We start from the raw sequence: 17,168 nt of genomic DNA on the forward strand, positions 1-17,168 counted from the left end.
TGCTTAATTTTACCCTGAAAATAAGAGCTGTTGTTTCTTAAACTCTGTGTGTGTGTGTTTGTGTCTGTGTATGTGTGTGGTGCAACTACTGGAGGCATGAGCTCAGGGCCTGGGCACTGTCCCTGAGCTTCTTTTGTTCAAGGCTAGCACTCTGCCACTAAGCCACACGCTCAGACAAGTACTTTCACTTTTCTGAGGCAATGGGTTTGTGTTTTTTGGTTTTGTTTTTTTTTTTGCATTTTACTATTTATTTTTAGTGCCATTACTGGGACTTGAACTCAGGGTCTAGGTGCTGTGCCTCAAGTTATTTTGCTAAATACTGGCTCTCTACCACTTAAGCCACAGCTCCTTTTTTTTTGGCGCTTATTTGGAGGTAAGAGTCCTATGGACCTTTCTACTCAGGCTGGCTTTAAACCATGATTCTCAGCTCTTCAGTACTCAGATCTCAGCCTCCTGAATAGTTAGAATTAGCAGGCTTGAACCACCAGCACATTCAGCTTTTTGTGCATTTTCATAGTTTCTAAAATACTCTGTAAAAGATGGGCAAATGTTAGAGTACTGAGACTTGGACTCAGAGCCTGGGTGCTGTCCTTCAGCTTTTTCCACTCAAGGCTAGCACTCTGAGCCACATCTCTACTTTTGGCTTTTTGCTGGTTAACTGTCAGCTTTGTCTACCAGAGCTGGCTTTGAAATCTGATCCTTCAATCTTCAGATCTCAGCCTCCTAAATAATTAGAATTAACAGGCTTGAGCCACCAGTATATTCAGCTTTCTATACATTTTCATAGTTTCTAAAATACTCCATAAAAGATGGGCAAGTGGTATAGCACTAGCCTTGAGCAAAAAGAGCGCAGGGACAATGCCTAGGCCTGTGTTTGAGCCCCACAACTGAAAAAAAAATACTCTGTAAAATAGCTGGACACGGGGCTGGGAATGTGGCTCAGTGGCAGAGTGCTTGCCTTGCATGCATGAGGCCCTGGGTTCGATTCCTCAGCATCACATAAGCAAAAAGAAAAAAAAGCCGGAAGTGGCGCTGTGGCTCAAGTGGTAGAGCACTAGCCTTGAGCTGAAGAGCTGAGGGACAGCACCCAGGCCCAGAGTTCAGGCCCCACGACCACACTAAAAAAAAAAAATAGCTGGACACATTGTCTTATCTAGATATTAATGCACATACACCTGAACCAAAGGATTGAAATTAGGTAGTAGTTATACAACTTGATCAAAGTCTTCTGGTTCCAATTGGAAGCTTCATAATCCACAGCGCCTCTAGCAATCACTTATCCAGTATACTAGGACAAGCAGATACTTCAAAGAATGATATACAAAATTTTCTGTAATATGTGATTTAAATGAAGTTGTGAATTAGACTTATGCACAGTTATCTTTCTCTTGTATCAAATCTTCCTTCTTTGCTACCTTTTGTTGTGGTACTGAGGTTTGAACTCAAGATCTTGCACATGCGATGCAAGAACTCCCTCTAACACTTCAGCAACACTACCATCTCTGATGTAGTATAATTAAAATGATTTAAGTCTTTTCAGGCTAGGTGAGGCGGTTCAGAGGCCGGCCTGAGCAAAAAGTTACCAAGACCTCAACCAATACTTAGGTGTAGTGGTTCATGCTTGTTATTCTGTGGGCGAAACATGTATAAGAGGATCCTGGTATAGATCTTCTCAGGTGAACATGGAGACTTTCTCCAAAATAACTAAAATAAGGGCTAGTGTAGGTAGCTCAAAAGGTAGAGGGCCTGCAAAATTAGTGTGAGGCCCTTAGTTCAACCTTTAATACCACCAAAACCATCTTCAAAGGAATCTTATGAGTAACCAATACCATATTCTTTTTAAAATATTTTATTTTATTACAAGGGAGATATCAGAGGGGTTACAGTTATGTATGGAAGGTTTGTGAGTACATTTCTTGTGGAACAGTGTTACCCCCTCCCTTGTTTTTTTTGGGGGGGTCCAGTCGTGGGGCCTGAACTCTGTTGGGTGCTATCCCTCAGCTCTTCAGCTCAAGGCTAGCACTCTACCACTTGAGCCACAGCACCACTTCCGGTTTTTTTCTTTTTGCTTATGTGGTGCTGAGGGCTCGAACCCAGGACCTCATGCATGCAAGGCAAGCGCTCTACCACTGAGCCACCTTCCCAGACCCCCAATACCATATTTTATGGCTTTTATTTTTACTTTTGGCAGTGCTGGAGAATTCAGGGCCTTGTATCAATGCTCCCCCTCCTTATTTTTATTTTGTTTCAAATACATTTCTGCTCAGTAGCTAAATCTCCCATAAATGGTTGCAACCCTTGGGAATTAGGGGAGTGGAAGCTTTGTGTCCTTTGTCATTGCAACTTTTACAAAATATTTCAGCAATATTGTTATTTTTACTAGACACATTTTGTTCCTGTCAAGTTTATTTATATTCACCCCTGGTTCCCAGGAGAATTACCACAGTTAACTAAGGCTCACCTTGAAAAGAAAGTAGAATATCCGCAAGGGATTGCTGACCATGTTTGGTCAGCCAAGCCAACTCCAGTAATGACTTTTTTTTTGGTCAGTTGTGGGGCTTGAACTCTGGGCATGGGTGCTGTCCCTGAGCTTTTCAGCTCAAGGCAAGCACGCTATCACTTGAGCTATGGCACCACTTCTGGTTTTCTGGTGGTTAATTGGATATGAGTCTCACAGGCTTTCCTGCCCCGGTGGGCTTTGAACTGCGATCCTCAGGTATCAGCCTCCTGAGTAGTAGCTAGGATTACAGGTGTGAGCCACCATCGCCCAGTGAAGTAATGATCTTTTTAAAATTCAGGATACTCAAACCCTGGCTTTGAATGTAAGCCAAGATTTGGTTGGCTGGAACTGAAAGATGCCTCTTCCAAGTTAGAGGTGAAATCAACTTTAATAGTTTCTGCTTTAGCCGGGCGCTGGTGGCTCACGCCTGTAATCCTAGCTACTCAGGAGGCTGAGATCTGAGGATCACGGTTCAAAGCCAGCCCGGGCAGGAGAGACCGTGAGACTCCTATCTCCAATAAACCACCAGAAAACCGGAAGTGGCGCTGTAGCTCAAGTGGTAGAGTGCTCGCCTTGAGCTGAAGAGCTGAGGGACAGCGCCCAGGCCCAGAGTTCAAGCCCCACGACCGACAAAAAAAAAAAAAAATAGTTTCTGCTTTGACATAATTAATACTCAGCATCACCCCCCCAAATTCTGAGCTAATCTCTCCTCTCTCTCTCTCTCTCTCTCTCTCTCTCACACACACACACTCACTCTCTAAATATTCCAGGAGGAGGAAGTCCCCAATTTCATAGAGTAGGTAGGTATAGAAAGTGTGTGGTGTGTGTTCATTTGTGTGTATTAATGATGTCTATTTCATTCTGAAAGTCGAGTCTACAATGTCATAAAACTAGTTGTTGGCTGAAGAAACTTGAGTCCCAGTAGAGTCCACCATGAAGTTTGATTTTTTTTTTCTTTCCTGCCGGTACTGGGGTTTGAATTCAGGCTTTCACTCTTAGTAGGCAGGTGTCTACTGCTGAGTAACCCACTTCCCGCCCTAGAGTGACACTTTTGCTTCGGGACTATTCTCAATTAATTTGAGCAACTTCTGTGCTAGTGTGGATTCTATCACTGCCCTGTGATGGTCAGAAGTTTTAAACAATTTTATCTCATTCATACAAGATTCTTTTAGGTTAAACGTTGACAGTTGATTTTTTTTAATTTAATTTAATTTTATTTGTGAACATACTGTACAGAGGGGTTACAATTACATGGGCGGGATAATGCGTACATTTCTTACCAAGAATTGCAGCCTCCTCCTTTGTTTACCCTTCACATCCCTTCCCAGCCTTCCCCCCCCCCCCGACAGTTGATTCTTTAAGGCGAATACAAATCATATATGGTATGGACGTCAAGATGGTCCAAAATTTCCCATCAAGATCTGCGCTGGGGACTGTTGAATGGCAGGTTGACCTACCGGGTGGGAGACGCGGCCGGGTGCCCCAGCCCTGCGGGGTCTCACTGTGCATCCTAGCTCCAGCACCAGGGTGTTCGGGCACCGGCGCGGTGAGTCCTCCGGGTCGCCAGGGCGGCGCTCCCGGGCCGGGGCCGCCCATCAGCCGGCTCCGCCCACAGGCCCGGGAACCGCACTTCTGTGGGAACTGCTGCTCACGTGGTTGTCCGGGGCAACCGCCAGGTCGACTCGAGAGCTCTAGGTTAGAGGCACGGCAAACCCCGGGGCAGAGGCCAGCCACAGTCTCGCCACTCGTTTTGGGGTTTAAACCTCCAAAAGATACTACACTTCAGAGAAAAGAAAGAAAAAGAGTGGATTTGCATCCGGAGGCGAAAGCGAGAGGCAGTACTTCCGGGTCAGGTGGGCCGGCTGTTTTGACCTTCGCCGCCGCTCGGCCATTTTGTCCCAGTCAGTCCTGAGGCTGCGGCTGCGGAGGACCCACTCGACGAGGAGCTGCAGAGATGTTGTCCGTGCGCGTCGCCGCGGCCGTAGCCCGTGCCCTCCCTCGGCGGGCCGGGCTGGTAAGCTGCGGGGGCCTGGGCCGCGGCATCCCCGCGGGGCTGCACGGGCGGTGGGCGCTGGCTCCGAGCTCGCTGCGGGGAGCGCGGAGGGCCGGGGCGAGCGCCGCCATCTTGCGCGGGTGGCCGCTGGGCTCGGCCGGCGGGTGGCCGCCATCGGCCTGGGCACGGAATGGTGCACCGTGGAGACCGGGAGGCGGTGACCTCGGCGTTATCCGGGGGCCGGGCCTCACTCCCTCTCTGAGAGCGGCCCGGCCGGGGGCCTGCGCTGAAGGTCAGGGCTTGTGCTGTCCGAGGCCCGGGGCGGGCCAGGTCCTGTCGGTCGGGGTCTGGCACCGCCGAAGGTCAGCGGACTGCCGTCAGCCCTGGGTGGGGGGGGGGAGCCTGGGGGAGCCTGACATTGGATGAAGGTCAGCGTGCCCCGGTCCGAGGTCAGATCGCAGCGAAGGAGTAAATGAAGGATTTGTTTTGTTTTTCGCCTCGGGGAGGCGATCTTCAAGGGTTGATTACTCAAAACGATCGTGAAAACAATCGGACAGGTGCCGAAAAGAATTTCATGGGGCCCTGAGTTTGTGCTACTTTTCATGTAGACTCTGGAGATTTTTGTCCTTGAGATGTACACTTGGTACCTTGACAACACTCCTCCTTACTTATTTTTATCTCCCTGGTAGTTAAGAGTATGACTTTTATGTCCTGGAAAAAAGCGTTTGCTTTTTAATGTTCTTCATAAAAGCAACCTAAACTTGAAAGGTGAGGTACATCTATTGGCCATTTTGCTGTCCTAACGCAACTACTGGCCGCATCGTGGTTTCTTTCCTCTTAGCAGAAAAGCATTTTACACTATTTTCAGCAAGGTCTTAATGGTAGTGGCTTCAGAATTGACATCACAGTATTTAACCTTGAAGGAAAGATAAAGATGTCCAAGTTCCAGTTGCTGCAGGATTTGGCCAGGGCAGTAAAAGAAAAAGCGCATATGCTGTACCTCTCTTAATTTCACATTATTTTGTAACTCAGTTTTGTTTTATTTTTTTGTGTGTGTGCGTTAAGAGTTGGAAATACATCCAGGCATATATATTTGATAAACATTGATATAAATATATTTATCCTAGTGAGATTTCTACTTAAGTGAAATCTGAGGTCAAAATGATAGAACTTACAGAGTGCCTGTTGTGTGCCAGGTTAAGTCAGAAGGTGCTTTCTCATATGATTAAATCGTGTTAAAATGTTAGACAGAATACTTAGAACTATAATTAACATTTTTCACCCAGTAATTTGATCAGCCTTAATTTGTTTAAATTTTTTAGTTTTATTTAGAATTTTACAAAGTTCAAAATTTTAAGATCATTTTTGCACTAGGTCTCCAAAAATGCTTTGGGATCATCTTTCATTGCTGCAAGGAACCTCCATGCTTCTAACACCCGCCTTCAGAAGACTGGTAAGTCATTATTTCTAAATCTGCATTGTGAAGGTTGATTTTTTTTTTCCATTAAACTTTTTATTTTTGTCATTTTTTTAAGCCATAGTATACCATTTGTTTTGCCTTAGTAGGTTTTCTAGCTGCTTCTGATAGTTCCTTTTGGATAAACCCAAATTTTCTGATTTATGAATATTTCTATACTCAGCCCCCCCAAATTAGAAAATAAGCAGTTCATATCAATAGATTTTTATTTTTCCAAAGACAGTAGCTGTTAACCTTGTACCTGACAAATAACACGGAGAAGTGTTTTGGAGTTGAGCATAAGAAGCTGCTGTTGTTTGGAATATCCTTGGAGATGTAATGAGAGCTTTTGGGGATGGTAAATCTGGGGCCTTTGTACATTTATAGACAAGTACAGTTTGTTTTTTAAAACATGAGAATTTTGTTTATTGTTGCAAATACTTCCATGGTATTTGACCAAACTCAGAACTATTTGTTTGAAAGGTAAGATATAAAACAAATAGCAAGTACTCTTAATACTGAGGTTATACTTGGTTGTGTATATTAGGATTTTTCTATATGTCAAAATGAAGAATGTAGTACTTTGATTTAAAAAATTGATTACTCTAAAGATGTTGTTTATAAGGGTTACAGTTACCTAAATAAGGTAAAGAGTACATTTCTTTTTGGACAATATCACCCCTTCCCTTACTCTCTCCCAATTGTACTTTGATTCTCTCCCTCCCCCCAACTTTGATGTTTATTTATTTATTATTTATTTATTTTTTGGGGTCCGGTCATGGGGCCTGAACTCTGGGCCTGGGCACTGTCCCTCAGCTCTTCAGCTCAAGGCTAGCGCTCTACCATTTGAGCCACAGTGTCAGTTCTGGCTTTTTTCTTTTTGCTTATGTGGTGCTGAGGAATCGAACCCAGGGCCTCATGCATGCAGGGCAAGCACTCGACCACTGAGCCACCTTCTCAGCCCCAACTTTGATGTTTTTAAAAGAGAAGTTTGTGATTGCCTTTTAAAATACAACATGTTTTGGGCTGGGAATGTGGCTTAGTGGTAAAGTGCTTGCCTAGCATGCAAGAAGCCCTGATTTCAATTTCTTAGTACCACATGAATAGAAAGTCAGAAGTGGTGCTGTGGCTAAAGTTGTAGAATGCTAGCCTTGAGCAAAAGAAGCTCAAGGACAGTGCCTACGCCAGGCCCTGAGTTCTAAGCACCAGGACTGGCAATAAATAAATAGATATGCAAAACATTATAAGCCAGGCACTGATGGCTAGCCTCTGTCAATCTTGGCTACTCAGAAGGCTGAGATCTGAAGATCGTGGTTCAAAGCAGCCTGGGCAAGGAGTCCATGAGACTCTTTATCTCCAGTTAACCACCAAAAAGCTAGATGTAGAACTGTGACTCAAGTGGTAGAGTGCTAGTTTTGGGCAAAAAAAGAAGAAAAAAAAAGCTCAAAGACAGTGCCCAGTCCTGAGCTCAAGCCTTAGGATAGGAGGAGGAGGAGATTTTAAATTACGCTTTAAAAAATATTGATACTAGGGTTTGTACTCTGGGCCTTGTGCACTTCCACTGAGTTATGCCTCCAGACTAAATTATGCTTTTTATAGCATTTATTTTAAAAAGTTCAGGCTTCACTGTAACTACAGATTCCTTAGAAATTATAACAAGAGCCAGGGGCCAGTGGTTTATGCCTATAATCCTAGCTACCTAGGAAGCTGACATCTGAGGATAGCAGTTCAAAGCCAGCCCAAGCAGGAAAGCCCATGAGTCTCTTAACTCCAATAACCTACTTAGATAAAGCTGTGGCTCAAGTGGTGGAGAGCTATCCTTGAGAATAAAGGAACTCAGGATTGTACCTAGGCCCAGAGTTATGTCCCAGGACTGGCAAAAAGAAAAAAGAAAGCAGAGGATGGTAGAACATTTAAGGAGTAGAGGAAAGTAATGCTTAACTGTTTATTAACCTCTTGTTTACATTTGTCTTCTGCAGAACTTTTTTCACTCAACCACTTGAGTTTCTTTATTTTTATAGTGGTAGTGGTAGAGAATTTGTTTTAGAATGTACCTGGGTGTAGGGGTTGGAAGGGATGGTGGGGGAAAACAAAGGAGGAGGTAACAATGCTCGGTAGAAAATGTACTCATTACCTTACTCATGTAACTGTAACCCCTCTGTACAGTATTTTTATAATAAAAAGCATATTAAAAATATCACTGGGTAGTTTTTATGTTGCTGAGAAATAAACTGTGAAGAGATTGTGGTTATGGCTTATTTTTTAATTGAAGTGCCCTCTTTTAGGCACTGCTGAGGTGTCCTCTATTCTTGAGGAGCGTATTCTTGGAGCTGATACCTCTGTTGATCTTGAAGAGACTGGACGAGTCTTAAGTATTGGTGATGGTATTGCCCGAGTACATGGGCTAAGGAATGTTCAAGCAGAAGAAATGGTAGAATTTTCTTCAGGATTAAAGGTAGGAACCTTTAATGAGAATTTGCTGCTTTAGGGTTATATATTTTTATTATCAATTAAGCAGAAATTGTGTCAAACTGTTATTTTTTCTTTTCCTTTCTTTGGCTCAAGAGTTTGGAATTTACTTGAGCCATGCCTCAATCTAAACTCAGGCTAAACTTCTCTTTGAGCTTATTAGGTAGGCCCTCAAGCTCCTGCTTGAGCCAGATAGGAGCTGGCTTTTTTTCCAGCATAGACCAAGATCCTACTTGCTTCCTGCTGAAGCTGGGATAACAGATGTGCCTCTGCACCCAACTGTTGCCTGAGAAGGTGTCTTGAGAATTTTTCAATCTCCTGGCTTCAGCCCAGGTGCCTTAGATATTTTTGGTCTTTGTTTTTTCCTTCTTGTCATAAAGATGAAGATAAAACTTCAAAGGTTTTAGTTGGCCAGATGTTGTATTTTATGGGCTGATTTAAACGTAAATTTTCACCGAAATTTCAAGAAATTCAAGTCTATTCTAAGTGTTCATAAGATGACCTTAGGTAAAAGCTTTTGAAACCTTAAAGGACATACCAGTTCTGGTAGAAAGTTGAAAGCCATTGGCTTTGTATGCCAGTAAGAGAAAATGTATTGAAAGGTTGTCAAGCTTTGATGATACAAGTTCACTTTGTTTTTAGGCTGAGCTTAGTCAACCAGTAGAGTGAAAAATTAAAGTTGTAGGTTCTCTGGGGAAAGCATAGGGCATCTGGGTAGACCAAATACAGTATGTAGTACTGTTCCCTTAATCACACAAATATGGGGGAAAATGACCTTGTTGCTTTTATAAGTGTAATTTTTTATTATTATTTTTTTTGCCAGTCCTGGGGCTTGAACTCAGGGCCTGGGCACTGTCTCTGACCTTCTTTTGCTCAAGGCTAACCCTCTACCACTTGAAAGCACAGCTTCTTCTGTTTATGTGGTGCTGAGGAATTGAACCCAGGGCTTGATATGAGTTTGTATCTACAATGACATTCCAGATGCTTTCCTGTACTTTAGACATGATTTAGGGACCTAATGTCTTAACAGTTGTAATTATGAGAGATGATATATTGCTATTTATTAATGAAAAATACTTTTTTCTAGTACTAGAGATTGAACTCTGAGCCTTGTGCTTGCTACCTAGTGGAAGAGGGCTCTACCACACAAGCTTCCAGTCCTGAAATTTTGTTCTAAATAGAATACAGTTAGATAGTTTTAAATAATTTTAACATGATGAGTATAGGTTCTGATTACATGGGGGGGGGTGTTTTCGTGTGCACTTGCATGCACACATGCACACTTAGTCCTAGGGCTTGAACTGGGGACTCTGTTCCCAAGTTTTTTTTTTTGTTCAGGGTTAGCACTTTACCACTTAAGCTACAGCGACAGCCTTTTGGTGGTTAATTGGAGTGAAGAGTCTCACAGACTTTGCTACCAATGCTGGCTTTGAACCACAAAACTGTTTATTATGGAGCTTCTCACAGATAGAAAGATAAAAGATAAATTGTCCTAAATTTTTATTAGACTATGTTGTATTTCAAACTAATCCTTTGCCTTAAGGTAATGACATTGAAAAAGGAAATGACAGGGGCTGGGAAGGTGGCTCAGTGGTAGAGCGCTTGCCTTGCATGCTCGAGGCCCTGGGTTCGATTTCTCAGCACCACATAAGAAAAAAGCCGGAAGTGGCGCTGTGGCTCAAGTGGTAGAGCGCTAGCCTTGAGCTGAAGAGCTGAGGGGGACAGCTCCCAGGCCCAGAGTTCAGGTCCCATGACCGGACCCCCCCACCCCCCCAAAAAAAAATGACATTGGAAAGAAGCTTAGTCTGTTCAAGTTCTTGGTTTCTTTCATTCCTTCTAGGATGTGATAATGAGCAAGTTAGGCTAACATAATGGTATTTTTAAGATTATTGAAGGGGGGGGCTGGGAAGGTGGCTCAGTGGTAGAGCGCTTGCCTTGCATGCATGAGGCCCTGGGTTCCATTCCTCAACACCACATAGCAAAAAGAAAAAAGCTGGAAGTGGCGCTGTGGCTCAAGTAGTAGAGCGCTATCCTTGAGCTGAGGGGCAGCGCCCAGGCCCAGAGTTCAGGTCCCATGACTGGACCCCTCCCCCCCCCAAAAAAAAAGATTATTCAAGGGAACTTGTTGCCATTTTTAGAGTCTTAACCAAGGTTGGAAAAATACTATAAGCCAGGTAGAAAGGTACTACCCCTCACCCATAATTTGCATATTATGTTGTATGGGTATAAGGGGAAGAAAATTGCTCTAGCTTCATAAGTATGTCTTCTAAAATATTTTTTATTAGCTCACATTAGTTACATTTACATACATGTTCAACATATTCTAATCAATCTTGCCCCTTCTGTCAATCTCCCTGCTATGTCTTTATATAGGGTATGTCTCTGAATTTGGAACCAGACAATGTTGGTGTTGTCGTGTTTGGGAATGATAAACTGATTAAGGAAGGAGATATTGTGAAGAGGACAGGAGCTATTGTGGATGTTCCAGTTGGTGATGAGCTCTTGGGTCGTGTGGTAGATGCCCTTGGTAATCCCATTGATGGAAAGGTGGGTTTAGTGTTTATTAGATGTAATGGCAACTACTAACATCTAAACGCTTTATTCAGAGGATTCCTTTTAATTTTAACAAAACTTTTTTTTTTTTTAAACAGGGTCCAGTTGGTTCCAAGAGCCGTAGGCGAGTAGGCCTGAAAGCTCCTGGAATCATTCCTCGAATCTCAGTGCGGGAACCCATGCAGACTGGCATTAAGGCTGTGGATAGCTTGGTGCCGATTGGCCGTGGTCAGCGTGAGCTGATTATTGGCGACAGACAGACTGGGTAAAGATTCAAGATTATGTTAGAAGTACTTTAGGCAGAGGTTACTTTTTCATTTTGGAATGGGAAATGCTTTGGCTATAAAGACAGTAGGATATAATTAATACATTTTAGGAATTCCTTTGAAGTACTAATGGCATTTGTGTTTACTTTCCTTTTTTAAAGGAAAACTTCCATTGCTATTGACACAATCATCAACCAGAAGCGTTTCAATGAGGGAACTGATGAAAAGAAGAAGCTATACTGTATCTATGTTGCTATTGGTCAGAAGCGATCCACTGTTGCCCAGTTGGTAAAGAGACTGACAGATGCAGGTATTAAAAGAACTTGAAGCCTGTTGTTACCGTAATTCCTTAATTTTAACTTTAGAACAGCTTTATTTAACCCTAATGAATTGAACTTTCTATTACTATATAAATGTTGTATGTGCATACATATTATAGCATATGTATATGCTATATATAAGCAAAACCAGGAAAACGATATAAAACAACAATGCATTTAAGGATTTTATCTGTTTCTTTCAAATGGATGTTATTTGACTACATAATTCCTGCTATGTTACATATTAATTCCAGGACTTCACATATGTAAGACAAATGCTCTCCCATTTGTACTAAGCTTTTTGTTTATGTTTTGAGATTTTTAATTTTTTTATTGTTATTATAAAGGTGGTGAACAGAGGGGTTACTTTTACATAATGTAGTACCAAGGATCAAACCCATACTTTGTTACATGCTAATCAAGTGCTCTGCTACTGAACTATATTCCCAGCCCCTGACTCTTGTAAATTCTGGTTTTGTTTTGTTTTTGTTTTTTTGGTCATGGAGCTTGAACTCTGGGCCTGGGTCCTGTCCTTCAGCTCTTCAGCTCAAGGCTAGTGCTCTGCCACTTGAGCCACAGCACCACATCTGGCTTTTTCTGCTTACGTGGTGCTGAGGAATTGAACCCAGGGCCTCAGGCATGCAAGGCAAGCACTCCCCCACTGAGCCACCTTCCCAGCCTCAATCTGGTTAATTCTTTCTTTTTTTTTTTTATTGTGAGAATACCACACAGAGGAGTTACAATTACATGAACAAGATAATGAGTACATTTCTTATCAAGCATTGTTGCCTCCTTTTTGTTTCCCCTTCCCATCCCTTCCTATACTTCCCCCACCCCCCACCCCTGGTTAATTCTTGTAGTGAATTTTATCACATAGGCAATTTTATGACAGTAGCCTTTGATTGAAGACCACAATGTGAAACTTCTTTCTCCTCAGATGCCATGAAGTACACCATTGTAGTATCTGCGACTGCTTCTGATGCTGCCCCACTTCAGTACCTGGCTCCTTATTCTGGCTGTTCTATGGGAGAGTATTTCAGAGATAACGGCAAACATGCTTTGATCATCTACGATGATTTATCGAAACAGGTAAAAGAAACATTTTGTAATCTACATGTTTGCAATAGAGTAGTAGTTGACAAATGGAACCTTTGTTTACTAGGTTGAATGATAACCCTTTCTGTATCATAGGCTGTTGCTTACCGTCAGATGTCCCTGTTGCTCCGCCGACCCCCTGGCCGGGAGGCCTATCCTGGTGATGTGTTCTACCTACACTCCCGGCTGCTAGAGAGAGCTGCCAAAATGAATGATTCTTTTGGTGGTGGCTCCTTGACTGCTCTACCAGTTATAGAAACACAGGCTGGTGATGTGTCTGCTTACATTCCAACGAATGTCATTTCCATCACTGATGGACAGGTATTATTTTAATAACTAAAACAAACGTAAGAAATGGTTGGAGCTAATGGCTATGAACAAATGCCTTTTTCTTACAGAAAATTGCAAATGTTTATAAAAGGAGAGTAGACTAATAAAACCTCACATATTTGTAAGCCAAATTATTTCACAGGGTAATGTTACTCATTCTGTATGTTTGTTCCTTATGATTCTCCACTCCTATGTGAGTGTGTGTATGCGCACATGTGCTTGTGCCGAACTGAAGCTGGAACTCAAGGCCTGAGCGTTGTCTTTTAGCTGTTTTGTGTTTTACTCAGGGTTGGAATTCTCTAACACTTGAGCTACATCTCCACTTCTCGCTTTATAGTGGTAAATTGAAAATAAGAGTCTCTCAGACTTATACCCAAGCTGGCTTTGAACCTTGATCCTCAGATCTCAGTCCCTTGAGTACCCAGGATTGCAGGTGCCCAACACCACCTCTAGATAGTTTTGAAATACATCCTTGAGATTGTTATCACCTCCCATATGTATTTCAATATAAATGTTACTGTTCTTTTCCTTATCCTAACATGTCTTTTTTTTTTTTTTTTTTTCGGTCCGGTCCTGGGGCCTGAACTCTGGGCCTGGGCGCTGTCCCTCAGCTCTTCAGCTCAAAGCTAGCGCTCTACCACCTGAGCCACAGCGCCACTTCCAGCTTTTTTCTTTTTGCTGAGGAATCGAACCCAGGGCCTCAGGCATGCAAGGCACGCACTCTACCACTGAGCCACCTTCCCAGCCCCCTCCTAACATGTCTTAATCTCAGTAATAGAACATCTAAAATCAGTTTCAGTTGTGAACAAATTGGTTACTTAGCATTCTTCCTCAAGTTTTCATGTTTCAGTTTTTTGGCATAATGACTTAAATTTTAAAATAGTTGTTTTCTTAATTTAAGTAGCTAGCCTTGTTTATTTTTGCATTGTAGATTTTCTTGGAGACAGAGTTGTTCTACAAAGGTATTCGCCCTGCTATTAACGTTGGTTTGTCTGTGTCCCGTGTCGGTTCTGCTGCCCAAACCAGGGCCATGAAGCAGGTAATGAAAATGATATACCATTTTGACAGGGAAAGGGAATGCTATTAAGTCTTAATAGCACATCAGCTACGTAGTGCTCTGGACTACTGTAACCTCTGTGTTTCAGGTGGCGGGTACCATGAAGCTGGAGTTGGCTCAGTATCGTGAGGTTGCTGCCTTTGCCCAGTTTGGCTCTGATCTTGATGCTGCCACTCAACAACTCCTGAGTCGTGGTGTACGTCTGACTGAGTTGCTGAAGCAAGGACAGTATTGTGAGTTGTTCTTTAAGGGCTGACCTTCTACTGTATGTTAGGGACTTCTCAGGCCTACAGAGATATATCATGTATCATACATTTGTATGTTTTATCAAAGGTAGACTATTTGACTTAATATTATCGTTACCTTCATAGCATAAATGCTGTGAACTTTTATCAGGAAAATGCCCTAGATCTGTTTTAACATTTTCCGTGATCAAAATCTATAGATTTTCTTAATCTACAAGATTGGGAAAATTTAAAAAATATATGTTTCTATCTTGTCAGGAAACTGGTTTTAGATTCTCTATTACTGAGATTAATGTATTGGGTTCGGTGGGTTTCGTGGGATAGTGCTTATCCTGTATTGTGAGTCTCTGGATTTGATCTCCAACACCATCCAAAAAGAAAAAAGACTCCCCAAACAGTTTAAACACTTTGAGATTATAAACAGTGGTTATTAGCTGTACTCAAAGATTATGCTTCTGTTTACTAGGAAGGAGGTGAGAAAGACTATCACGTAGAGATGAGAATATGACAGTAGAGGATAGAGACATGTTAATAATTGGAAGAAAAGTTTCTCTGATCTTGGTAACATGGCATTTAACTTGTTTTACCAATTCATTTGTTTTTCTCTCCCCAGCTCCCATGGCTATTGAAGAACAAGTGGCAGTTATCTATGCAGGTGTAAGGGGGTATCTTGATAAACTGGAGCCCAGCAAGATCACAAAATTTGAGAATTCTTTCTTGTCTCATGTTATCGGCCAGCACCAATCCTTGTTGGCCAATATCAGGTATGAATGTAGTTAATGGACTCATGTAGGTGTGGGTGTGTAGATGTCTGTGTCTGTGTCTGTCTGTCTTATCTATATGTCTTGGCCTTGGAGCTTGAACTCAGGGCCTGGGCACTGTCCCTGAGCTTTTTTTTAAGGCTAATGCTCTTACCACTTGAGCCATAGCTCCACTTGTGGCTTTTGGTGGTTAATTCGGAAATAAGAGTCTCAAGGACTTTCCTGCCTGGGCTGCTTTGAACCTTAATCTTCAGATCTCAGCCTCTTGAGTAGCTAGGATTATAGGAATGAATCACCGGCACCCTGCTAAATATTTATTTTTTGTGGCCAGTCCTGGGGCTTGAACTCAGGGTCTAGGCACTGTTCCTAAGTTTCTTTTGCTCAGGCTAGCACTGTACCATTGGAGCCACAGAGCTACTTCTAGCTTTTTCTGTTCATGTGTTGCTGAGGAATTGAACCCAGGGCTTCATGCATGCTAGGCAAGCACTCTACCACTAAGCCACATTTCCAGTCCCTAAATATTTATTTATTTATTTATTTTTGGTTGTGGGGCCTGAATTCTGGTTCTGGGCTCTGTCCCTCAGCTCTTCTGCTCAAAGCTAACATTCTACTACTTTAGCCACAGCACCACTTCTGGCTTTTCTGCTTGTATGGTGCTGAGGAACGGAACCCAGGGCCTCATGTATGCAAGGCAAGCACTCTACCACTGAGCCACCTTCCCAGCCCTAAATACTTAAAATTTCAAGATAGGAAATGTTACTCTTTTTTAGTTTTAGTTAACCTATTCATTAAGTTTTTGTCCAGGTCACAACTTAAAATCTGTTGTTTTTTTTTTCCAAATAGGGCTGATGGAAAGATCTCAGAGGAATCAGATGCAAAGCTGAAGGAGATTGTAACAAACTTTTTGGCTGGTTTCGAGTCATAAATGCCTATGGATTCATATCAGATACTGGTTGGTTGCTTCTTCTAGAAAAATTGTTTCCATTTATAAAACAGTTCTCATATTCCTCATGTACAGAAATCACGTAAAAAATAAAACTTCCATGTTGTGTGGTTGTTTTTTGTGCTTTGTGTTATTTAAACCAGCTGAAATGTTGAGGACTTGGTGAAATGTTTTTTCATCTCATTCTCTTTAAATCAATCAACAGGGCTGTGGTTGAAGAGAAATTCATAAACTAGATAACTAAATCTATGTGGCAAGTTGCTATTGAAGAGCTGACTTAGTAAGTTCTCTCTGTCCAGAAGCCTTAATTCAACAAAGTGGTGCCCTAGGTAGGAAAAGAAAAGACAGGTAGTGAGGCACTGATGGCTCATGCCTGTAATCGTAGCTACTCAGGAGAAGGACATATGAGGTTCATGGTTCAAAGCAGGTCCCGGCAGGAAAAGTCTGTGAGAGTCATCTCCAATTAACGATCAGAAAAAAAGGAAGTGGTGCTGTGGCTCGAAATAGTATAGTGTTATCCTCGAGCAAAAGAGCTCAGAGACAGCACCCAGGCCTTGAGTCCAAGCCCCATAATCAGTAACTATGAAAAAAGGTAAAATTCCCAAGATAATATGACAAAAAATGGGAGACATCAGAATGAATAGAAATTATGGTTCTCATCATGAATAACTGTTCTATTTTCCCATAAGGTTTCACCAAGTGGCTCACGTGCTTTCACACTTTATCTTCCTTAGCCAGAATTACAAGTGTGTGTCACCATGCCTGCCTCAGCAGGTTTTAACTATAATCAAATTGGTCAGTGTGGTAAGTATTTTTGGTCTTGTTTAGGGAATCTTCACAGTCACAAAGGTAGCATCCCTCTTCTCCATGCTAATCATCAAACCCAGGGCTTAGGCAAGTGGTTTACCACTGACCTACATTCCTAGTTGGGGCTTTGCTATAAACAAAACTTTTTCATCAATCTCCATTGCCCTAATAAGGGGTACATATTTACTGTATTTGTCATGGCCCACTTAGAAAGCTGAGGCAGAGGATTTAAATTCCAGGCTAGGTGGGCTATATGGTGAGACCTTGTCTTGACTCAACAGCCAAACCCCATAGCCCCCCTTTCCCTTTCCTCCCCCCAAAATGACCAAAAACTTTAAATATTCGCTAACCTCAGTGTTAGGCAATCAAAATA

General features: G+C 42.4%; 1 protein-coding gene across 1 annotated transcript; it reads left to right on the plus strand.

Annotated features, from left to right (window-relative positions):
* The first annotated feature begins 4,339 nt into the window (after positions 1–4,339).
* Atp5a1 (ATP synthase, H+ transporting, mitochondrial F1 complex, alpha subunit 1, cardiac muscle) lies at positions 4,340–16,100 on the plus strand. The gene is made up of 12 exons (XM_013014886.1): positions 4,340–4,514; positions 5,868–5,946; positions 8,235–8,404; positions 10,792–10,965; positions 11,070–11,236; positions 11,399–11,547; positions 12,495–12,646; positions 12,749–12,973; positions 13,914–14,021; positions 14,128–14,272; positions 14,898–15,048; positions 15,889–16,100. The coding sequence occupies exons 1-12, from the start codon at positions 4,455–4,457 to the stop codon at positions 15,968–15,970; spliced, it is 1,662 nt and encodes a 553-aa protein (XP_012870340.1). The 5' UTR covers positions 4,340–4,454; the 3' UTR covers positions 15,971–16,100.
* The last annotated feature ends 1,068 nt before the right edge of the window (positions 16,101–17,168 follow it).

The sequence above is a fragment of the Dipodomys ordii genome, unplaced genomic scaffold (genome assembly GCF_000151885.1).
Source record: "Dipodomys ordii isolate 6190 unplaced genomic scaffold, Dord_2.0 Scaffold25, whole genome shotgun sequence".
Classification (NCBI taxonomy): Eukaryota; Metazoa; Chordata; class Mammalia; order Rodentia; family Heteromyidae; genus Dipodomys; species Dipodomys ordii.

Bases quoted from the DNA above. Each gene is read 5' to 3' on its own strand.
- Atp5a1 (XM_013014886.1), top strand. From the start codon at position 4,455: ATGTTGTCCGTGCGCGTCGCCGCGGCCGTAGCCCGTGCCCTCCCTCGG. The intron at 5,947-8,234 runs GTAAGTCATTAT...GCCCTCTTTTAG, and splicing joins CACCCGCCTTCAGAAGACTG to GCACTGCTGAGGTGTCCTCT. The intron at 14,022-14,127 runs GTAATGAAAATG...TCTGTGTTTCAG, and splicing joins AAACCAGGGCCATGAAGCAG to GTGGCGGGTACCATGAAGCT.